The 25,864-nt window shown below is 41.2% G+C and overlaps 1 protein-coding gene across 1 annotated transcript; it reads left to right on the top strand.

Annotated features, from left to right (window-relative positions):
* Positions 1-18,653: 18,653 nt before the first annotated feature.
* On the top strand, positions 18,654-24,019 carry gnat2 (guanine nucleotide binding protein (G protein), alpha transducing activity polypeptide 2). Its single transcript, XM_061075088.1, has 8 exons — positions 18,654-18,759; positions 21,891-21,933; positions 22,396-22,537; positions 22,670-22,827; positions 22,938-23,066; positions 23,156-23,285; positions 23,376-23,529; positions 23,829-24,019. The coding sequence occupies exons 1-8, from the start codon at positions 18,654-18,656 to the stop codon at positions 24,017-24,019; spliced, it is 1,053 nt and encodes a 350-aa protein (XP_060931071.1).
* The last annotated feature ends 1,845 nt before the right edge of the window (positions 24,020-25,864 follow it).

Here is a 25,864-nt window from a genome sequence, read left to right as displayed (position 1 = left end):
TAAAGCACAACCAGCCATACTAACAATTGGATAAATTTGGCCATTTATTGTGTCTAATTTGTGAAGCATCTCAGCAAAGAACAAAGTCACAGCATCATAAATCCACTCAGGAATTTCTTTCAAGCTTTCAGTACAGTTTGCAATCCTCTGTGCCTGATATTTTTTTAGTGCCAAATATATCGATTGAAGAAGTTTGGCATCCACTGATCTACAAAATCATAATAATAAATTCATAAAACATCATGACGTGATGTAAAGTGTCAGTTTTCTGCAGACATACTATAGTTTTGTAAAACTAAAAATGAAACATGGCTGCTCCCGATCATACACAGAGTCTCTTGGCCAGAAGAGGAACACACAAGCAAACGGTAGCTTCAAGGATTCAGTCAGATCTAACTCTGGATTCATTCTGCTTCTCTGAAGGATGCTTCACTCCTCCAGCATCTCCTTGGCTCTGCACCAAACAGCTGATGCCTCTCCACATATGAAATAAAAGTCTTTGCTTTGGTCTCCGCAGCTGTGTCAACTGTACATCATCAGAACAGTGTTAGTCCTCTACAGAAACTGCTGCCAGCCTTGTCACTTAAATCTATTTAAGATCTTAAATACTGAAAATAAAGAAAGCATTGAAAACAATCAGATCCTCACAGTTGCAGGTGAAGTCAGCAGGTTTCTGTTTTATCGACCCGCTCTGCCTCTTTTGTGTAGAGTTGCCCCTTTGCACAACCCTCAAAACACACGAGAGAGCTGCTTTTGTGGGGCAATCAACCCACCCACATCCTCCTCAGCACAGTGAAAAGACAGCACGGCTCGGAGCTGTTACACAAAGCCGTCCAGGGACAGGCAGAGGAGAGTGGCAGTGCGTGTGAAAGGAAATAGGGAAAGGAAAGCAGAGGGGGGAGGGTCAAGGATTGTTGGGGGTGAGGATTGTTTGTGCTTCTTGACGGGATGAGGCTAGTGGAGCGTACCTGTCTCAGAGCTCAGAGTTTACCAGCGGCTAGCAGGGCTGAGAGAGGGAGAGAGAGAGAGAGAGGCTGTCCTGGTGGGGGAGATGGAGCATGCCAAACAGCAAATGGCCCAGGATGACGTCTGCTGACCCGTCAAGATGGGTTAAACAAGATGGGAGGGATGGATGGGGAGACACAAGAGAGAAACACTTCAAACATCCTGTCAGAGGACAATGCTGACAAATGTAAACACACACACACAAACACACACACACAGTCATCAGCAGCTCCACACTCACAGAGTCAAACAGTCACTGCCTATATTCTGCTCAGTCTGACCCTGTAATACATACAAAGAGCTGGTCCTGCAGATCCATGAACTCCCCCTCACTTCCCAGAGTCTGACCCCCCCTCTGTGTCTGTCTGCCTCCTGGTTCAGGCCAGCTGTCGCTGCACTAGAGCTGCCTCTGGAGCTGATCCTCCTCATTTAAATGCCTCTGACATCTATCTGGAATGTACCACAGGAGGGAGAGGAGGCAGGGGGGGACACGGTTGTGCATGCGTATCCTCCTGCTGAGAGTTGCTCCAGCATCACCCCTCTCTTCACCACATCATCATCAGTGCTGTGTTTTGCTGAGGGGACCATGTGTTCAGGATGTTTGTATCATGTGTGTGTGTGTTTGTCTGTGTGTGTGTGTGAGTGTGTGTGTGAATAGGATGGTGCTGCCTCAGCTGTAACCCTGGAGATGTCATGGTCCTTTCTTCACCAGCTGAATAGTTGCAGTTTGAGGGAGATGACCGTCTAATAAATGAGAGCATGCCTCCTTCTCCTCTCACATGAGTGAAATTAAAGGGGCAGCACAGTGTCCCCATTATGAAATGCAGCATGCAATTTCTGCAACATGCTTTTCCAATGCCACAAACACAGAGGTGTGTGTACTCTCGATGAGGCAACACATAAATAACTCAGGGAACAGATGCAATTTCATGACAGAATCAAAATCCACAGCGTGTGAGTTTCTCTGCAGTCATATCTCTCTTTTTATTATCTCTTCTGCAGTGAATGTAAATTAGCTCGGGGTTGCACACACTGACTGTAAAAGAACATGAAAAAGGTGAATGTATCAGAGATTTGTGTCAGAATACTTGGAGAATTAGTCACAGCAGAGCAAGAAAAGAAGACAACAATCCGACTTGTCTACCGAACAAGGCTCCTGACATTTAAATCAGTCAACAAGTTTTTGAAAAACAGAGTGTTTAAATGAGATTTTCAGAAAGTGAAAACCTGAAACAGTGCTGATTGAAACTGTTGTTTGCTAAAGCTTATTTCTTATCATTTACAACAAAGAGTAAAATTTGTTTGTAAAGTTTAACCAATAAGCTTGTATGAACAGTGAGATTCTTATCTGCTCTTGCTCAATAACACAGTTCAACTCAAGTTAACATGGAACTCAAAGCTGAATGAAAAGTATATACCTTCTCTTCCTGACACTGAATCTCTTGTGCTTTGCATTGTTTTCTTACACTTTTCAAATTTTGCTGGCAATATTCGTCCCTTCATTGTGGACAACCAAAACCTTATCCCCAATCATGATCAACTCGTGCCAAAGCCTAACTTTAAACTTACCGTACAGCCTCAACCATAATCCCAACCCTTATCCTATCTTTAACTTAAAACTCACCTAAAATCATATATTTACCTTAAAAATGGAATGATTTACATCATGGGATTTGCTTTTGGTCCCCATTAGTCCCCATGTGACTGTGTAAACAGATTTTAGTCCCCACAACATGATTAATACCTGTACACACACACACACACACACACACACACACACACACACACACACACACACACACACACACACACACACACACACACACACACAATCCGGTCTTAACCCTCAATCTAATGACCGCTCAAAATGTCCTCACAATGATGGGTTTGAACCAAAATTGGATTTCTATAGACTATAAAAAGACTATAGAAAGACAAGCGCACACACACACACACACACACACACACACACACACACACACACACACACACACACACACACACACACACACACATACACACACACACACACACACACACACACATATGCAGGCTACAGACAGTAAAGCAGAAAGGATTTAAAGTATGTTTTGATCACATGTGATTCAGCCACAATTAAATTACACGTCTGCCTCTCAAGGTTAAATTGTTCTGTGATTGTTGAGGCACTTAAGCCAAAATTGCTTTCAAGAGGAGTAATCGACTTGTTCAGGCCTCAAGAGGAAACTAACAAACAACACTGAGGCCCATTGATTCATCAGTGTGGCTGCGTTTATTCAGACCAGGCTCCCTCTGCTGGTCAAAAGCTACATCACACACTGACACATTATGTTGTAGTTGAAAGCAGATATAAGTCTGTACTCATCTTTTTGAAAACAAGTAAAACTCCTCCTATGAGCACTCATGGAGGCTGATTTAAAATTTTCATGAAGGAAAATGTAATGGTTGATTAACACCACAAATTCATAATTCTACTAGGATAACTCTGTAACTATATATGTAGCTGTATAAGGTAGGAAAATTGATTTCAAGCAGCACACACTGTACCTTTCAAACAAGACTCTGGATCTTCACAGGACGATGCAGACAACTGCTGGCATCAGACTTGTCTTCAGTAGATCTACTGCATCAGCACAGCATGAAGTATGAGCCCTGACACAACAAAGAGCTGGCCCACCCAGGGCTAAAGTCCAGGAGACCACTGACAAGCCAGATGTTTATGTGAGTCACAGAGACAGACTGTCGACTGCAGGGTTATCACATGAAGGTGTGTTGGGGTCGGAGTCAATCGCTAATCACCAATTCCAGCTTTTCCTTGTATTGATTTCATCACAGTAGGGGAGTGACGGGGCTTAACGTTTAACCTTCAAGGTTCTTCTCATGTGATTACTGTATTTAGTCACGGAAAAGGCCCTGACATTGTATCGCTGTGTGGGCATGGAACAATGACAGGATGTGACACAAACGTAGGAAGCGTGAAGAAGATGTGGGTGAGTTACGGTGTGTTCAAAGCTCCATCATCAAGTGACTGGACTGAACGAATGGACATTCTCAATCAGAAAATCATCTGATCACAGCAAATCATGGTGTTTTTAGTGTTTTATGTTGTTGAGCTTTGCTTTTCCTGCAGAAGTGGAAACTAAACTTTTTCTACTTCTTCTCCTGCTCTCCACAACACTATAGAGGGAGATTATTTAGATTTTCTTTCCCTCATTTTCTTTCAGACTTTACATTAAAAAACATATGATCAAATAAGAAAATTCAGCATTACTAAGTTACGCTATAGCAAAAATAAACAATATAAATATCTATACCTCAATTAAAATACCACTTATGCATGAAAATATCAATAGTAATGCTCTTATCCTGATAAGTGTATTTATACAACCATTTTCCATTCTTATCAACAATTCACAACATCTAACACTACAACCCACATTTACTCATTAACACACACATTCATCTGGCAATTTGGAGTTCTGTATCTTGCCCAAGGAGACTGGCATGTGGACAGGAAGTGTTGGGGATCGATCAAACCACCAACTTTCTGGAAAGTGGATGACTCCAACCCCCTGAGCCACTTAAACCAAGGTGTGAGTGATACAATTGTGTTTGAGGGCAAGAAAGTGTGCGTCTCTATACTTGTGTGTTGTTTTTGAGGGTCAGCTCCAGGTCTCCAATCCTCTACCTGTTGTAAAGACCAGGCCTGTATATAAGTCTCTGTGCTTCCCCTTTTCTTTGTCATGGCCGCCTTACATCCTCACCCGCTTGCCTTCACTCGTAAGTTCTCTGTGTTTTCTATGCTTTTTCAGTTTAGCCTTTTTGAGTCCTTTTTTACTTTTCCAGTGCTTTTCCTGTTTGTTCCAGTGCTTTCTCTCATGCAATAGGTTAGCATGGACATCATGTGCTGAAATCACATGACTACATGGGGGTGATGCCACCAACAGGGGCGGGGCTAATGCCAATCAGAAGCTCCCCTTGGAATTGCAGGAAAAGGTCAATGACATAAGATTCTGACAATATTAATGTTAATGGTATAAATCTGCCATAATTTTACATATTGTTATTAAATTATGTTTGTGATTTATTCAAGCAACAAAATATGCATTGAGTTTTTATTTCAAACATTTTCTAGTCTAGTCGACAATTGATTTCTGGGACAGTCCTTTAAGTTCTCTAAATGGAGGAGATACGCATTTAGGGACTTCCTATACTAAATAGATTTTACTTATGATCTGCAGTTGTCAGACAGTAGTTAATGGTAAATAAGTCTGGCTAGTTAACTAGCTAATAAGAATTTAGCTCTCTAGGACAGAGATGATCAAAAAAGCACAGAAGGGTCTGTCCTGTGGTCCGCAGTTGTTGGTTTCACCAGACATGAGGACTGTTTGTTCCCTGTTCTTAATATTTTTGCTTGCTGTTGATTGAATTTTTAATAGATTTAAAAAAAATGTCATACACGTTTTAAAAGAATATTTTAAATACGTCTTATAGATTCTTTATTTAAGCTAGTGTTCTTTATGAAAAAAATATGACTTTTATTTGTCAGTGTGAATTAGTGACATTGCAATTAATAATAATATTAATACTATAGATTTTGCTCCGCTTTCTGTTCTTTTTTCACAATGCTTTTTAAAAAATTGGTAATATTGAGCTCGGAATGCATAAAGAAAGATGATGTAGGCTTTTTTAAAAACCTAATATAAGTGTCCGAGATTATCAAATTCAGGAAGAATTCTCTCTTTTTTGCCATAAAGAACACTAAAAACTGTATTTTAGTGAAACATTCTTTATTGTGTGGTTAGAAAACATCTTAAGGATTACAGAAAGGTATAATATGTCAATGTAATGTTTAAAACAGGTCTCGGAATAAGTCGCAGAGGTCAAAATTGCAAAAAGAATCACTAGAATTAACACTAATTGTCTTTCTTTGATTTCTTTACTTTCTTTACTAACTTCACACTGCTGAATTTACTAATTACTGCAAAGATATATGTTTATCTAAAAACATTTCTTGTAACCTGTATTTTGATGTGCATGTGTGAGTATTTATAATCTCATGTTTTTAATCTGTTATATTTCTGCACATCCATTTGCAAATCAGTTTAAAACCTGCTCTCGTAATGTTTCCCAGGAGAGAGTGTGTTTGTGCAGTCACTCAATATAATGAGGCCTGTTCATGACTCTTTATCAGTAAATAATCAGCTCCTGCGACATGAAGTTCTTCTCATTTGACCTTATTGAAGTGATTCCACGCACAAAGCAGAATAGGCTAACTGCTGAGTGGGTGGTGCTCTAATCTCAGAACTATCTTTTTCACAGGCGCAGCAGTGATTCACCCACGGCCGTCCTCCGCCGAGTTCACTCCACACTCCCTGCAACAACGTGCTAAATATGGACAACGCCAGGATGCCTCAGCTCCTCACACTGTAAGAGAGCAGACTGATAGATGAGGAGCAGTATGTCATGTGTACGTGGGGTCTGTAAACTTTGAGGAAAGCCAAGCTGTGAGTGACCGAAACTCATTAAGTGTTGATTAGACAGTGCTGCTGCCCGTCACATCTATTCCTCTCTGCTGTGCTGATTGATTGATCGACAGAAAGCTCATCAGATTAGAAAGTTCAGGATTCTTATTGAGAAAATCCAGAGAACCGAAGCTCCGTCAGTTCAGAGAATCATTGAACATGAGTGACATGAGATTGTGCATAATTTATGAGCGGCTTCCGCAAAGACAGGAAAATCAATCACTTCAATAAAGATGCATCAAGCATTTAAAGACATGATACTACATGATACTGGCAATTATTCAAACAGCTAATAATTCAATCATCTCAATAGCTAAAATGTTCACATATCTGCAGCCTTTTTTCACTGCATTTATTACTATTCACACACATTAACATAGTGTACTGTACAATCTGCCCCAAGCTAGAGTGCCATTTAAAAAAAGAAAAAGATGATGTGTCACATAAATGTCATCTTTGCTTACTCGGATGTTTCCCTGGATGCTTTAACAGCATAAAATGTGAATTTTGTTTTGATAAGAAGAAAAGAGGTCTTCTTTTAGTCCCAAAATGGGGACATTTTTTTTATCAAATACTTGAGGCACCAGAGGAGAATCTGTGCACAGCATCATGTTTTTCTTTTTTATCTTCAAGAATATAAATATAAAAGCTGGAACTAATTATTTTTAATTCCAGTCGGAGGTTCCAGAGCAATTTGTGTAAGAGCCACTGTCAGCTCTGAGCTGTAAATGAGGGTAATTACAGAGTGAGCGGGTTGGAGAATCACTCAGACGTCCAGCTGCGGTGGCTTGTGTTGGGATTGAAAAATCAATCTGTGACTGTATCTTTGCAATTACCGTATGTCACCGATGTGTCCCTGGTGGTAGCATGACCTGGCAGCAGCAGAGCTTTTGAAGATGCAGTGTATTCTGCGTGGATCATTTTATGCATGCATTATGTAAATCTAATATTCTAAAAATCTATAAATGAGGAGATGATAGAAACAATTTAAAAATCTTGGAAGAAAAAAGGGACAGTTTTAAATTTCTCATCATGAATGATACATAAGACTAAATATGACATAAATGAGAGATAGCATTTTAACCAAGAACATGACGTGAAGATTGTACTGCAGCATAAACATATCACTATTTCTTTGATATTAACATAAACTAAATGAGCCTTTCCACGTTTCAGGGTAAATGTGAGATGGCAGGGAACAAACAGAGGGAAGTGTATTTCGACAGCTTGTGTTTTGTGCTATGGTCTGTCTACATTCATTGTAGCCTTGATGAAAGGCTGATCAGTGTTAGCATACATCAGAGTGGAGGCTAATCCTTTCATTCTTCAGGGGATCAAGTCCTGAGGTACCAACCTACATATTCTGCCCAGGCCACATATACTGTGGCCGTGTGAACAACCCAATCATAACATTAACTGACTATCTCATAGAAGAGCTGTAATCCTCCACTTAAAAACATGAAAACTGTAAAAATATGAGTTTTGCAACATTTCAGCAGCATGAAAACATATAGAATCTGGCTAATGAGAGACAATGTGTGTATTTTCAAATACCAAAGTGTAAAAATAGAGGATGAAATGAAAAGCCAGAAGCCGGCACATCGACATGAACCTGCAGGATCACAAAGCAGCACAGAGCATCCTCCGCTCCCTGAGCAACAGGTCTGCATTTCCCCAAACTCCTCGCAGACAAAATGTGATGCACCTTGTGTCTTCACTACTCACGACTACTCAAGATATGAGAGGCTCAAGAAGTCACATTTCTTTCAAAGATGCACATTCCAGAGATTTACAAGCAGAGCTCACAATCCAGCCAGCCTGGCTGTGCAGCCCCAGACTCGCTCCACTAACCTGTGCTGGCTGTGTACTGCAGGCTGCCTCGCTTCCTGAAGGGGGAGAGGGGCTTGCTCTTCGCCCCGGTGGTCCCGGCTGTCGTCCCAGAGGGCAGGTTGGAGGACATGATCCCAGGCTGTGTGGGTCAGTGTGGCTCGGATGGGAAAAGGAGAGTGGAGTGAGTCAGAGCTGCAGAGTAGAGAGCTTCTGAGGGGAGGAGAAAAAGACGATAGACGACAGAAATGAGAGGAAGGATGCAACACAGATGATGGGAGCTTGAGGGGGTTTGATTGCAGTCAGCGTAAATGCAGTGCGTGTGTGTGTGTGTGTGTGTGTGTGTGTGTGTGTGTGTGTGTGTGTGTGTGTGTGTGTGTGTGTGTGTGTGTGTCTGTGTGTGTGTGTGTGTGTGTGCTACGTGCCTCTGAGCAGGGATTTCCAGACTGTTTGGTCCAGCGTGGTGCTGTGGAGCATCCCTCTGCAGAGAAACAAGCCCCGCCCCTTCCCAAAGACTTCAGAGCCTGAGCTGTATCACTGATGGAGGCTGAGGGAGGGGAGGGGGGGTGGGCGGGGTGATGCTGGAGAGGCTCGGCTTCCCCCCTGCAGCGCGCACACACACACACATGCGAAAAAAACACACGCAGGGTAGAAAACACACGACGGGAGAAAGAGAAGGACACACAGCAGCAGCAGCGCAGTTTTGCTGTTGCCATGACAACCACAAATCTGTGGGAAATAAGAGAGGAGAAAAGTTGCAGCAGTAGTGAAAATAAAAAATTAAACAATAATAATATCGCTTTATTAAATATTTTACAATCGTAAGTGGTCCATAACACACTTTAATGTAGTTTTTAGAAAATGATATCTTAATTGTTTATTAATTCAATATCTCCTATAAAGACTGTTTCTTATTTGGAGTGAGCACCGACGGTGGGAGGCACTATTGTATTTTGAAGGATTTGTATTTCTCAGGGCCTAGCCGCTCAAATTCTTACCAAAATTTGGAGGAAATTCAAAACTCTAAAAAGTAATTGTATTCTGGAGTAATTTTAAATGGGCATGGCAAAATGGCTCAACAGCGCCATCTAAGGAAAAGCCCCTCAGTTAGCTTTCACCGATCTTCACAAAAATCGTAGCCCAGGTGAATCATGACTATAGACAAAAAAAAAGTCTAGAGGTGCAATGGGAAAAACCTTACAGGAAGCCCGCCATTTTAGATTTGGTGGCCATTTTGGCCGTTTTTTTTAAAATTTTTCATCAGATCAACTTCATATGGACATGAGTGTCATCACAACAAGATGGAGATATATACTTCCTCGAATTTCGAGTTTTCGTCACACAGTGTGATCGTGGCATGGCGTCAAAGTTTGATAACACGCCATCAAAACACGATGTTCTGTATCTCAGACATACAAGGTGCAATCGAGTCCAAACTAGACATGTAAGACAAGAGTCCCGGCCTGATGACATCTACACAGAAATTATAAATTAAAATCACACGACCCTGGTGGCAACAGGTAATGTCTTGATTTTGGAACATCTTACACTTGGAAGTATTCCTCCTCATCACTGACTGCAGCCATGTTAAACTGTGTCAAAAGTGTCTGAAGACATTGATAATGGCATAAGATTACTGGGATTTTTTTGTCAAACACCATATTAGTGGCGTGGCGTCGAAGTTCATCAATTCTCTGTTAAACACGAAATTGCTGTAACTTCGGTGTTCATGCTTCAGTCTCCCTCAAAATACATTTGTGGAACAACAACCCCCCCTGAAGATATTTAAATGGTTTTAATTAAGGAATGGGCGTGACAAATTAACTGACTAGTGCCTCCCAAAGTGAAGTGAGCCCCGGCACTAAGATTGGCCGACATGTACAAAAATCGATTTGTCTTTTCATGACAAACAAATAAGTCTGATGAACTTGTCCTTGGGCTATCATTAGATCAACCTTATGTTCTGTTAATGTCATCTCAACAAGATGGAGATATAAACTACCTCAGTATACATGATTTCATCACACGGTGTAACCGTGGCATGGCATGACATTTTGATGATTCGCCAAAAAAGAGGGATTTATTATAACTCCTCTGTGCATTGTTCTTTCAGCCTCAAACCTCATTCACACATTCACAGTCCCGCCCTGATCAGATCCATATCAATATTGACTCATCATTACAGCGCCACCTGCTGGCTACAGAAGGTGACATGTTTTAAACTTTGAGAAACTGCTCTTGGCTGCTTTACAATATACAGCTCAAATGAACTGTTTATATAAAAGAACACTTCAAAGGATTCATTAAGCAAATAATTATTTGTTGCCAGTTTGCTTTAATGTCACAGTGACAGTGATGTTAGAATCCTTTGATGTCTTAGATGTAAAGATGAAAGATGTATACGATCTGAAGAGAGAAAAGCTACTGAAAGAGCTGTATTAACACCCACTGGGACAAAGAGGAGGAGAGAGACAGACCTTCACACCGAGGCCTGTCCTGGAGAAGAACACCATGTTAGCTGATTCACTGGAGGAGCTGAAGCAGACTGGACTCCAAGCTGCTCCTGCTGATCACTGCTATGCTTTACCTGAAGATGTGGTCTGTGATGTCTGCACTGGGAGAAAACTGAAAGCTCTCAAGTCCTGTTTGGATTGTTTGGCCTCTTATTGTGAAAAACACCTCCAGCCTCATCTTCAGTCAGCTCCATTGAAGAAGCACAAGCTGGTGGAGCCCTCGGAGAAGCTCCAGGAGAACATCTGCTCTCTTCACAAAGTGGTGATGACAATGTTCTGCCGCACTGATCAGCAGTGTATCTGTTATCTCTGCTCTGTGGATGAACATAAAGACCACGACACAGTGTCAGCTGCAGCAGAAAGGACTGAGAGGCAGAGAGAGCTCGGGCTGAGGAGACAAAAAATCCAGCAGAGAGTCCAGGAAACAGAGAAAGATGTGAAGCTGCTTCCACAGGAGGAGGAGGCCCTCAATGGCTCTGCTGATAAAGCCGTGGAGGACAGTGAGGAGATCTTCACTGAGCTGATCCGTCTGCTGGAGAAAAGAAGCTCTGATGTGGAGCAGCAGATCAGATCCCAGCAGGAAACTGAAGTGAGTCGAGTCAGAGAGCTTCAGGAGAGACTGGAGCAGGAGATCACTGAGCTGAAGAGGAAAGACCATGAACTGAAGCAGCTCTCAGACACAGAGGATCGCAACCAGCTTCTACACAACTACCCCTCACGGCCATTACTCAGTGAATCGATACACTCATCCAGCATCAGGATCTGTCCTCTGAGGAACTTCCAGGACGTGACAGCAGCTGTGTCACAGGTCAGAGGTCGACTACAGGACATTCTGAGTGAGACAGAAACAGAGATTTTACAGATTGTGTCTCAAGTGGATGTTTTACTGCGAGAGCCAAAGACCAGAGCTGACTTCTTAAAATATTCACAGGAAATCACACTGGATCCAAACACAGTACACAAAGAGATGTTATTATCTAAGGGAAACAGAAAAGTAACATGTATGAGTAAAAAACGGTCTTATTCTAATCACCCAGACAGATTCACTGATAGGCCGCAGGTCCTCAGTAGAGAGAGTCTGACTGGACGTTGTTACTGGGAGGTGGAGGTGGGGGGGACAGGAGTTTATGTAGCAGTCACATACAAGAATATCAGCAGAGCAGGAGACTCAGATGAATGTTTATTTGGATTCAATGATAAATCTTGGTCATTATTTTGTTACGGGGACAGTTATTGCTTTTATTACAACAGCATCAGGACTCCAGTGTCAGGTCCTTGGTCCTCCAGAGTAGGAGTGTACCTGGATCACAGTGCAGGTGTTCTGTCCTTCTACAGCGTCTCTGACACCATGACTCTCCTCCACAGAGTCCAGACCACATTCACTCAGCCTCTCTATGCTGGAGTTATGGTTTATTGGGTTGGAGCCACAGCTGAGTTCTGTAAACTCAAATAGACTTGAGTCATTAAAAGCAGTGATTTATATTCTGTGTTTAAATCTTTAATTTCTTTTGTCTCCATGTTTGTTGATCAAAGTTCATCGTGGTGAGGTGTCTGCTCTGCACAGAGATCAGCTGTCAATCAAACACTGACCTTTCTTTATCACACATATTTAGTTCTCACTTTTAAAAGACAGAGATCTATAATTACACTAACATAAATGTGTTTGAAAGAACTGATGTTGCTGTTGTTTTCTCATTACGGCCCGAGTACCGAGTGGTGGGAGGCCTTATTGTATTTCAAAGGACTTGCATTTCCATTTTGGGGCTTTTTTAGGGCGAAATTGCTGTAACTTCGGTGTTCATGGTTCTATCTCTCTCAAACTGCATGTGTGTATCAACAGCCCCCCCCCCCCCCCCCCCCCGCAGACATTCAGATGATTTTAAGGAATGGGCGTGGCAAAGTAACTGACTAGTGGCAGCCCCGGCACTACGATTGGCCGACATCTACACAAATCTATAGGGACATGTGTCTTTTCATAACATACAAATAAGTTTCTTAGGTAGATATGCTAGACATTTACACTTTAATGGCTATTTTGGCTCAACTTCAAATTGAGATGAGTGTCATCACAACAAGATGGAGATACAAAGTTATTCAAAGATTGATTTTTCGTCACACGGTGTGACCGTGGCGTGGCGTGGCATCAAAGTTTGATTACACGCCATTAAAACACGATGTTCTGCAACGCGGACCTAAATGGACCATGAATCCTTTGATGCTGACCCGTAAACAAACAACTCCACTCCTGCAGTGTTAGTGGTCAAAGATCAAAGGAATCTTTATGTCTTTTTACTTACATTTTGAATTTAATTTAACTCACTTTTTGTTTATTTAACTCAATTTTCTAAATCAATTTAACTCAAATATTTGATTTAATTTAACCAAATTTTCTGAGATAATTTAACTCAATTTTCTGAGTTAATTTAACTAAATTTTCTGAATTAATTTAAGTAAAATATTTAATTAGATTTTATTCATTATTGGGCATTCGTGTGAATTGTGTCATATGAATGCTGATTAGGCCAAAAACGTATCTTAAATAAATATGTCGTTAAATCACAGTGACTTTTAACCAATAAAATCGAATCCCTTCATCCTTGAGTTTAAGTAAATCTTTCTGCCAAATTTAATGAAATTCCCACGACTGTCACCAGAGACATAAAGAATGTGCACAATCATTTCCACCTTGATCCAAAGGTGCAGTCACAATATGTGGGTACAGTGTGTGTGAAAAGGCTTGACCCTCCTCTCTCTTCCTCTGCTTCACCCTCTGCTTTTCTTTTTTATTCCTCCTTTTCCATACCTCTCTTCTTTCCCTCTTCTCTCATTTCCCGCTCCCTACTACCCTCCCTCCTTCCTCCTTTATCTCACTCCTCTCATGTTGATGTGCCACCTCAGGTCTATATTTGCTGCCTGACTGAACAAATATACCAACACATCTTCTCGTTTATTCTGTTGCCAGATGGCAGACAGCTTTAATAACCAATGCAATAAAGAGACGGATGCAACAGTGAAGCTTTGCAAACATGCATGAAATGATACATCAAAGCTGAGTACAATTTATTCATTAACAGAGATATCATTTTAGGACATGTTGTTCAAAGAAAACAGAAATCCCCTATCATGAATACATCATTTTGATTTGAGTCATCTGTAATGCATCACAGCTCACTACATTTAGTATTGATTATTGCATTGTCATCATTTAAAAAATATTTAATGTAAATCTATCTGGATGGTTGTTCAGCTTGTTGCAGCTGTAAACAGATGTTTACTGAGAAAGTGCTGAGGTGAATTCATAGAGTAGCCAGCGCCCTCTTGTGGTATTCATGGGGAAGTAGCTAAACTGACTGAAGGACAACTCTGTTTACTGCAGTCTGTAGATCTGACAGCATGACAGCCCTATTGTGACGATATTAATGTTTACAACAACAAAAAAACAACTATGAAATGTTGTAAATATGTTCAGTGCAAATATAGTTTATAGCATTATAATTATAACTTATACAATTTATAAATAAAAAAGCTATTAAGATTAGCATGATTAGATTATATTTCATTTACTCACTCCAGAAAATGGACTTTCCAGGAAAAATTTCAAAAGCACATTGTTCCTCTAATTCTCAATATTGTGTTTAAAGCATTAGACACTCACATACAAACCTACAATAATAATGAGGCACTGTGACCCACACAATATATTTTAAGGCATCTCAACCATTTTATTAATAAATAAATAATGTTTAAGGTGGCTTGAGTCCTGCTGCAATGGGGGAGGGTTTGATTACGACCCAGCCTTCAAGATCCATGATATTTTGTCTGAGCGATCAAAGAGAGTGTTGAAAAACACCCAAATCTCACAATGTTAAGAAAGAAAAATAAATTCCTGGCTCTGGCCCCTGATCCAGATCCGCAGTGACATTTGTTGGGTTCTTCCCTTCCCCATGCACACTGCAACCTTCCACCAAGTTTCATGGTTATAAATAGTTTCTGTGTAATCCTGCTTAGTATGACTACTAAGACTAATGAGAGGGACAAACTGGGTCTACATAGAACGCCCATTATATTAGCAGGGAATCAAATAACAGAAGATGTTGAACAGAAGGCAGATATCAATCCCCAATCATTTGATTAACTGCTACATCGTTCTAATGCCAGCGAGCAGGTCACCAGGAAACATGAGCAGTTTTTGGGGAATCCATGGAGCGTGAGTGACAACAGCTTCTCCCAGAGCAGCGGCAGATGAACAGTACAGGTGATCTTCACTCCACCGATGAAAGGATGCACACAGTTGCTGGTTGTGTGTGAACAGATCGAGTGGAAAGTCCGATTCAATGTATCCATGAATAAATTCAGCTTGTGTCTCCTCTGACTTCTTTTCACCCTTTGCCTCTAAGGTTAATCTGTCTGCGGTTAATCCCTTTTCAACTTTAGGACGATATGTGTTGACCTTGGATCCACGGCTTCCTCCAGAGGCAAAGATACATCTATATATGTACATTTAATTTGCATTATCTTTTCTTGGAAGGAAAACAATGAAGAGATGAAATCAGAAACATGAAGGAAAGAGATTTCCTATTTACAAGGTGGAATCTGAGAGATTGTGCCATTGGATTGGAGATCATAGCTTTTACTGAACAGGCAGACACAAGTGAATTGTACATTTTGACTCAAGACATAATTTCTATTTGGTGCCAACTCAGAGTTTCTGCTTCCTTTCTTGCCTCAAATAAAGACTGTGTTCTCTCAAACTAAATGGTGATTGTTTGTTGTTTAAACGAGCCACAACGTGTTTTGTGTAACAGGATTATCATCCGGTATTACAACATCTTGTGTGTGATAGCTCTGGTAGTATAGCTATGGTGTCACCGAGGTTTTCCCTCATGCGTCATCAGTAGGAGAATGCTTATTCATTTTTGCAGACTTTTGGACGTGTGGTAGACTAAACCACATGAGCTCATCAGGGGGTGGGAACCTCTTGTAATTGAGCCTGAAGAGGATTAAGAGAGCTGCACATCCTCAACCAAGATAAGGATTCACATGTATCTGTAGAACACAACCGTTAGTTGCAGTTTGTGGCTGCGATGGGAACGATTGGGTTTAAAACTAATGTAGCAGAGGTCTTTGATTAATGATCTGCTTTTTCATCACATCTCAGGTTGGTGATGTTCAAAGAGCACAAAACTAAAGCAGGAGAATCGGCTCTTTCTTGTGTATTTGTGAATACAACAACAAGTAAATGCTGCTGTTAACTGCTGCATCTTGACCTACTTTCCACACCCTGATATCAAGTAGTATGCCTCTAAATAAAAATTGAATCAGTCGCGCATGTTCAGTTTCCGTGCTCCATGTTGCACCCATCACCTCAACAAGACGACGTGTTAAGCCCCTGCCTCCTGGGTTGATCTGAGGCTCTGTGGTTAATCTCGTCAACAGATCAAAGACACAGGGACTCTACGCCATCCACCGCCTAATGGGATTGGTCGCCATCACTCGATGTGCAGCTGCGATTAGCCTGCTTGGAAGCATCCTGGGATTTAGACCTGGAGCACCCTGCTGCCTTTAGCACTACATCCTGGACTCTGAAATGGAGCAGTGAGCAGAGGCAGGGGAGAGGAGAAGGTTTTTTGGGGGGCATGCACTGATTATGGATACAGTAGATATGCACAGCTTGTCAGCCAAGTTGAATTTGACATCAGAGGCTGGTGTCAAACCTCTTGACTTTCTTGTCATCTGTGTTTCTCCATCATTTACATGTGACATCTTTTCTGAGGCATTAGTCTGTCAGTCCTTCTGCTCCCTGCTGAGCCTTTTTGACCCTGACGTCACTAAACTAGATCTCAGAAAGTCTGGACAGTGACGTTCTGCTGAACCTGTTCCTCCTCACAACACACTCACAGACAAAGTAATGAACAGATGGAGCTGATATACAACTCTCATAAATAATAACAATTATGATATTCACATTTAATTTTGGTGGAGCAGTCCTGCTCTGTCTTCACAAGATTGTTTATGAGTTTTATGGGGTGATGTAAATGACTGTGTTGTCCCACAGCTTCGGGGTGTGGTTTCTTCCTCAAATTAAAGTTTTACAGTGACTCTCATTCATCTGCTGTGAAATAAGCAAACGTACAAAGCGACAACACAGGCCTGTGAAAACCCTCTCAAAAGGGACGGTGCAAATGCAGATCAAATAAACTTCTTAAGTTTATTGGGGGATATTAATGTTGCCGAACGTCATTTCATTGGCCAAAATATATGGCAAGACTGTCTTCTGACTGAATTGGTAACATCAAATAAAGCATCTCACTTTAAGTCAGAGATGCAGGGTGGGAACATAACAAAGTCCACTGACCTCCACCCATCATGACTTGTTCACAGATCAACTGCTCCACTCCTGCAGCAGCAGCACACCTACTGTAGGTGACCTCCTGTTGTTTAACATGTGGGCTCAGCCATGTTGATGATCCTATTCAAACGTATATGAGATAACTTCAGAAACATATTTGGGTCATGTTATTGCTGCGCTCCCAGTGGACAGTGCAGCTCAGTGACAGTTGCTTTATTTAGCAGGCACCACACCACCTGGGACTTAAACGTCTTAACTGTAAGACGTTTACCAGACCTTAATGCCTGCCTCCATGCTTTGTCCACGTGACTGACACTGAAGTCAAAAGTCCGCACCACACATGGGCGCCTGCAGCTCAGGCAGGTCGTCCACTAACCAGAAGGTCAGCAGTTTGATCACCTTATTCTGCTTGACTTGGGCAGATGCTGATCCCCAAATTGCCCCTGACTGCTGTGCATCTAGTTTGTGGGTGGTGATAGAGAACGCTGCAAAAAAGATGCAGTGTGTGAATGTGTGTGTGTTCGTCAATGGGTGAGTGGCAAAACTGTACTGTAAAGCACTTTAAATGGTCAAGACAAGAAAAGTTTGTCTGTGAATAGACAAAGCTTTGATCCCAGGCAGACTCTTGTTAGGCCAAAATATTCACCACAACCACACAATACATACTTATTACATATGTGTGTGTTCGCGTGCGCATGCGTATCTATAGTTATGAGGGCTAACTTTAGTTCAATACCATCATTGTGAGGACATTTTTTGCTTGTCCTTTTTGAGAGTTTAGACTTGGTTTTAGGGTAAGCATTAGGTTTAGGTTAAGGTTAGGGTGGGGGGCTAGGGAATGCATTATGTCAATGAGTATCTTAACAACTATAGAGAGATGTGTGTGTGTGTTTGTGGGTCTAAGAAGTCTCAGTCCACTTGACCGTACACCAACAGGTTGTTGGGCTCTTACGACCACAGGAAATACAGCATGTGCAGTTTTCCCTGTAGAACCATGGACCATGTCATCTTTCTCTCTTTCACACACCTACATAATAAAATCAACAAATCTCACTGCAAACAAGTATGTGAGTTTTTATTTCCTCGCTTTCTTGACATCATTCACTACTTCCCTTTTAAGACTAATTGGATTGACTGGCCAATCAGGAAGAGGCTCCTCCTAAGTCAGGGCTTTAAGTCGAGGGATTTAAACTGTGGATCCCTGCCCAGTGAAGCTGTAGAATTGATTTGTACCTTGAGAGGGTCCCTTCTGATCATCTAATCGAAAGAGGTCGACGGAGCCAGGAAAGCTCAAGCACCTCCCTCTCAATCCCCTTCCGCTTGGAAATCACCTTTCAGTACGATTAGTGCTGCATCTAGTTTCTCTGCAACAGCTCACAGACAACCGTCAAAATTTCTATCATCGAGGATCTTGAGTTTCTGGAGGAAGAAAGAATGGGTGCGGGAGCCAGCGCTGAGGACAAAAAGTCCAAGGAATTGGAAAAGCAACTCCAAGAAGATGCTGATAAGGACGCTAAAACGGTCAAGCTATTACTGCTTGGTAAGTGCTCTTGGCTCTTGTTGCATAAGTTTTTTTTTAGTTCCAAACAGCAGGTGATTCAAAGGGATCAGTGATACAGGATCAACTGGCAAAAAGATTCTTTAGTTTACAAACTCTGTTTTTCTTTCCATTTGTGACTGGTGGAAACTGTGGAGGTTCAGGTTTGCAGGCCGTCAACAGGCAACAGGTGCAGCTAAAGGATCAAATATAAAGAAGCAGGATTAGTTTTAGGCAAACTGTTTCAGTCAGATTTCATCAGTCCTCTAAGTGTAAGCAACAGGTTTCAGGATGACAGCTAGTTTATGTTGCAGATCATTTACTGAAATGGAATAATGTATAACTTATTTTGACTTTATTTGTTAACTCTTGGATATGAGCCATCTGAAGTCATTATCAACCACTCTGACACATCTGTTCCCTTCTTGTTAGATGTAAGATATGGTGCTCAGAGGATTAACAGGCCGGGAGGATGATTAGTTTCTGGATAAATCCCCACATTAGTTTATTAGAAACATGAAAGGACTATTCAAGACTGGGGAAAACCCCCCAAAGGCTTTGATAAGAGTCAAGTCTGGGCAGCAGAAGGAGAGATAATAGAGTTTGAGTTTGCAGGTAGATCTAATGATGATCTAATGAAGAATACATAAGTTTAATTACAATATAAAACATTCAAATGATAATTTGTCTTATATGCCAAATGCAGTAAAAGCTAAACTTTAGTAAAAGGTTTTCATGCAAATTTCTTATGCATAATACAAATGCTGCAGACTTGAGCTTCTTCAGCTACACGTTAGGTTTCTACCTTAATGAGTTATTTCTAAAAACCTGCAGAACTTAAATGCTGCAAACATAAAAGCATTGGACACATCTTTTTTATATTTGAAGAATATACTAAGTTTGAAAAAGCAGTGCCGAGATGTACTTTGTTATTTTCTTGGCTACTTCCTAAAATTAAGAGTGACTTTTCAATTCTAATGGAAGGACACTGGTGCTTAAAAGATCATAGTCTTTGGTCTAAATGAATCACAGAGCAGCGGTGATATGTCAATCCGATTAGCTAACTGGTTTAGCGCAGATCCACTTGGCCTGGTCCTTGTTGATCCCTCAACTTGCACATAAAGTATAAACGTTCTTATTCAGTTTTAGAATTCAGAGTCAGTAAACCATTTGGTTGTTGTTGCCTTTATGAAAGAGTTACATTTGAGACATCATTAACAAAAGGAGGAGAAAGTCAACAACAATTGAAAGTGTGATAAATGAAAAACAATCAATCTTGGGCGTCTGTGCTCTTACACTGGTGACGGACAGATTTAGTAAATCAAGTATTTAATTGTACTATTTACTACTATTTACTATTTGCTATAAAACACTACAAAATGTTACTTATTTAATTATTATTATTTAATCATTATTCTTCCAAAGTCTCATTTGTGAAACTAACTTCACCAGTTATATGACAAAACGAACCAGATCAGTAAATGAGCACTGTGCCGTCCTCTGAAGGAAGAGGATGTAAAAGTCCAAAGCTGATTAAAATGCTTATAGCTCCTAATGTACAGGTGTGATAACCAGCTTTTACAAACAGTTCTCCAACAAGAAAATAAACCAGAGGACTAAAGGCAGTTATCCACAAAGAGTCTGAATCCTAAGAAATTAGATATCAAGGGCAACAGCAAGAAACATGGTGACCTTGATAATTCTCACTGCACTAACTTAGAGGGTTCAAATAATATTTTTCTCAAGTGTTTTCATATTACATGCAAACAATATTGTTTTGTCATCAAATGCTGCACCATCCCAAGTTTTCATTAGTTTATTAATTTAGTATTTTCATTCACTCTGAGAGCTCAATACTGTGTCATTAACTCCTTGTATCTTGCATATGTTCAGGGTCTGTAGTGTCCTCTGCAGGATGAATGTGGATATACGTCCCCCCCCCTTTAAAGCCCAGATTTAATGTCACTGCAAAGCCTATAGACTGAGCAGGAAGTGAAAGAAGGGGATAAGGGTCACTTTATAATCTGATGCAAACCTATTTAATACTGTCACTACACCACCTTTTACTAATGCACGGCAAATTAGTGAAACAAACTTGTCAGTGGCTGCGAACAGGTGAAAACCAGCAGCTTCCCCTTGAGAGGGTTGGATGAGGCCAAACGAGTGACGGCTTCCTGTCTTTAAATGCTCAGCACTAAGTCTGGATGGAGCTTAATGTGGCTCCAGTGAGCAGGACGCGATGCAGCTTTGCTCCGCTTTGTGACGTGATCGTTTCCTCCTGCCCTCAGTTAGCTTAGCGTTAGAGCTGCAGAAAGCCTGATCTGCCTGAAAGTTTTTCTTGAGCCAGAACATCCAATTGTGTCAGTTAAATTGTACCAACAAACCCCAGTCTACATTCTGCATAGACCTGCAATGGTAAATACCAAAAATTAGCTGCTCCTTTTAAAATGGGACATTGTGTCAGCATTGACTGCATCTATTTCAGTGTGATTTGCCAGAAGGTCAGAGATGATAGGAGCTCAGTGGCATTTGTTACAGCAAAAGTGCGTAAATAAAGTCTATATAACTGTAACTAATGTGACATTAATCACTTATACAAGACACACGTTTATCGCTCAAGAAGAGTTTCGTTGTTATATTAGCAGGAGATCTTCTGTCCCTGTTGGCAGAGTCTTTTGCCACTTTAGTGTCCTCTGCGTTTCACACGGCTCCACATGAAACTGAGAACCAGAGAAATTCATGTTCATCATGATTTCACAGAGAAGCTGTGGCTTATTCACAGATATGAATGTTCACATTTTAATCTGCCTCTTCAACGCTGTCATGTCCTGCTTCTCATTCTCGGTCCAACCTTCAGCCGCATCTTTCTGGGCTGTTATCTACTGACCTAGTTTTTTCTGTGTGTTTCCTGTCTCTGTGTTTCACAAGCACAGATTCTGTACTTGTTGGTTACATTTGACATTCTAAGTCAGTTTATACAGAGACAGTAAATGTAAAACTAAATGTTATTGAGTTTTATTCTCAGACATTTAAGAAACTATGATGGTTCAAATGAGGGGCATTTGCTCACAGTTAAATGTCAGAGAGCAACACAGCAGTTGTGGTGTTGGCGCTAAACTTGTCTTCTCTTCCAGGTGCTGGTGAGTCAGGAAAAAGCACCATCGTAAAACAGATGAAGTAAGTAGTAGAATAACTGATGAAATATTAATAATACATTTGTATCACCTTGACGCTGGCGAGGAGCCAGAGTGCAGCTTAAGTTCATTCAACCTCATTGGTCAGGCATAAAGCCAGCGGGCCAAAGCCTCGCTCATCTCTGTCCTTTCACTTTTACAAAAGGTCAACAGTGCAAACATCCGCTTAGTCTGATTCGTCAGCACTTGTTTTGTACAGTGACTCTGGCATTGAGAGCTGAGTCTGATCACACACACACCACAGGGTGGCACTGTGAGCACCAGTTCAAGGCTGTTCCCATACTGTATGAACTCGACTTTTTCCATGAATGTATATGCAAACATAGCATTTTCAGGTTAAGATGATTGTAGTTATAAATAATTATCACCCATCTCAACCAAGTAGAGGATTTATGGACCAAAAATTGACAAAGCTTAACTGAAACACTTCCCTTCTTCTGCTCAGGATTCTGCATCAAGGTGGTTACACAAAAGAGGAACAGCTGGAGTTCAGAGCTATCGTCTATGGCAACATCCTGCAGTCCGCTCTGGCTATCATCAGAGGCATGGAGATGCTGAGCATTGATTTTGGCTCAACCTCTGGACAGGTCTCCATATAAAAATATATACTTGTTCTAGGCTATGAAACCATACTGTAATCATATTCATACTATAAGTTGTTCTGTTACTTGAAGTAGCTTAGCCTGTACTGATGGATTTCTGTTTGTCTGCGACCACAGGAAGATGCACAGAAGCTGCAGAACTTGTCAGACTCCATCGAGGAAGGCACAATGCCCTCTGAGCTGGCCGACGTCATCAAGAAGCTGTGGAAAGACAGTGGTGTGCAGGTCGGCTACGACAGAGCTGCTGAGTTCCAGCTGAACGACTCTGCTGGCTAGTGAGTCCATGGTTACTACTGGAGCGGGAGCATTAGTGGGGGTCAGCTCAGTGTTTAAAGATGGTTCTCATATCTGCAGCCCCATTGACTGTTTGTTCTGCCGTCACCAGCTACCTCAACGAATTGGACAGAATCTGCAAATCAGATTACCTCCCCACTGAGCAGGATGTGCTGCGTTCCCGAGTCAAAACCACTGGTATCATCGAGGAACAGTTCGCCTGCAAAGAGTTGCACTTCAGGTAAGTAACAAGATCTGACACAAGCAAAAACCTAACGGTGCTGTGACGTCCAGGAGACTGAGTGTGTTGTGCCTCTCTGTGGTGGACAGGATGTTCGATGTGGGTGGCCAGAGGTCAGAGAGAAAGAAGTGGATCCATTGTTTCGAGGGTGTGACCTGCATCATCTTCTGCGGAGCTCTCAGTGCATACGACATGGTGCTCGTAGAGGACGACGAAGTGGTGAGTTTGGGACCCCATCAAACACATTGTGACATGTTTAATCAAGTCTCGTCAACTGGGAGCTCACCCTGTTCCTTTGTGACCTTACAGAACCGCATGCACGAGTCCCTCCATCTATTCAACAGCATCTGCAACCACAGATTCTTTGCACTGACCTCCATCGTGCTTTTCCTCAACAAGAAGGATCTGTTCGAAGATAAGATCAAGAAGGTCCATCTGAGTATCTGCTTCCCCGACTATGACGGTGAGACCGACTGATCAATCAGACATGAAATGAGTCTATCACTTGTCATTGATTATAGCAGCATGTTTGCAAAACAACAGATTAGGGTTACGAAGGATTGGGACTAAATGTCACAAATAAGGAATACTGAGAATAAAACAGCTGACAGTGAAAGCCTTATTGAGGCCCCCTTTTATAAAATAAGTTGAAGCAAGTACCGATTCTTAACTTTCGTCCTGTAGAGATCAGTTGTTTATTCTTTTCGCAACTAAATCCACGAGACTTTTCTTCTCATCCTCACATTCCTTGATTTCTTTTAGGCCCCAACACGTACGAGGACGCCAGCAACTACATCAAGTCTCAGTTCATGGAACTGAACATGAAGAAAGGTGTGAAAGAGATCTACTCCCACTTGACCTGTGCCACAGACACCAAGAACGTCCAGATTGTGTTCAATGCTGTGACAGACATCATCATCAAAGAAAACCTCAAACAATGCGGTCTTTTCTAAAATAAGCAGCTCCGGAGTGAAAAGAGGTGAGCGGTGACCACAGCACTGCCAGGGACCCTGTTGATATAGAGTAATAGGGTCCAGATGAGACAGACCCCTGGCAATTCAATTTAACTCAGCAAATCATATCTGGCCAAACGTGCGTTGCCATGCAACAATTTCTGACCGAAATACAAACTATTTAGAGCCTTTTGGGACTGACGAGGACAAGATAGACAGTGAGAAATGTAATCATTTACCCATAAAGCTGCAGAATAAGATAATAAGATAACAATGTCTGATTGCAGGTCAAAATAACTTGATGTTTTAGAAATATATTAAACCTTGCAACCTGTTATATATTTGAGTCACAAATGTAGCTAAACATTTCTCTATAAAAAGTGTAAAGATTTATGCACAATTTAAGGTGATTTCCCAATGTCTGAGCTTGGTTTCTTCTTTTCCCATATGCTGCAGAACTTCCTTTCCTACCTTAACCCCTCACATATTGGCATTAACTGAGAAGTGTACTGATGGAGCATAGAGGATCCTGTTTGTTGAGTTCATGCCATCGCTTCCAAGCCAAGTCCCAGTCCTGCATGGTCCTTGACTGCTCCCAGCACCTCACCACATCTAACAGTACATCCCTGAAACACAGTGCACGTCCAGCTGGGTTGAAACAACCATGAAGTCACTATCTCTATCGTCATTGTGGACGTACAGCTTTCGACAGGATTCTTCCGTTTTTTCAAAAGTTCAGTATTTATCAAACACCAGAAGCTGCTGGTTTGAAGGTATGAAGATGAAATAGTTGCTTGTTCGATCCTCATTGCTTCCTTTTGACTACTGTTTTGTGAGTTATATTTAATATTTTAAAAAACCCAAGCTCTGTAAAATTAATAAAAAAAATAAAAAACAAGGGGGAAATATTAATATTTTGAATAGCAACATGGCAACCTTGTTTTTGTTTTTGAGTACACTAGTGTCTGTGGTGTTGATATTTAAAGGGGAAAAGTCACTGAGCGAATATCTCCACTAACGATATTCCCAGCACTCGCAGTGTATCCAGATTACAAAACCCAATTGTACATGTATCTAATATAAATAGCATTAATGTATTCAATTCATTTAACATTTTAATGTGATGATTTACTATGAGAAGGTCAAACATGGTAGAGAATCTTTGTACATAAGAGTAGATAATGCATTATATTTTGAAAGATAAATCTATGGAACTATATGAGAGCGAGACAGGGAAACACTAGGGGTGATGCTCTATTATGAAAAGGGAATGAAAATCTACTGAGTTTGTCCTTTCTTATGAAAAGTAGAAGCATGAAATAAAGATGCATCAACTTCACCCGTGTGTCTGTGTGTGTCTGTGCTGCAGGATCACACCGTCATTTTCATAAATGATTCATATCAAATTAGAGAAACAGGGCTGTCAACACTGACGGATCACGCCGGGCTCCAAAATAAGGTGCACACTGTTGCTGTTATGTGAGTTCCTTGCTCCTCTCAGAGGGGAAGTGGCGCGAATGTGAGTTCATTAACAATAAACCTAATGAGGAAGCAAAACAAATTAAAGTAGTAATTAATCCACTTGTGGAGAATTACTGTAAAATTGTACAGGGACTAAGTGGGTTTATCATGTGTCTGGAGCTGACAAGACCAACAGTGTGGCTAGATGAGCAAGCAGAGCAATGTAGAGAGGCTTCGAGTCCTTTTTAAAGATGCATGTCCTCAGTTTTATCATGCTCCAGACATAAATAAAGCAAAATTGATTTAACACGGGTGTGCAGTGTTAGTCACTGTCGCCCCACAGCAGGTTCCTGCTTTGACCCTGGTCTTTTGCACGTTCTCCAA

This window comes from Limanda limanda, chromosome 7 (assembly GCF_963576545.1).
Source record: "Limanda limanda chromosome 7, fLimLim1.1, whole genome shotgun sequence".
NCBI classification, from domain to species: domain Eukaryota; kingdom Metazoa; phylum Chordata; class Actinopteri; order Pleuronectiformes; family Pleuronectidae; genus Limanda; species Limanda limanda.
The sequence above is the reverse complement of the archived record's forward strand: the minus strand, read 5'-3'. Positions and strand labels throughout refer to the sequence as shown.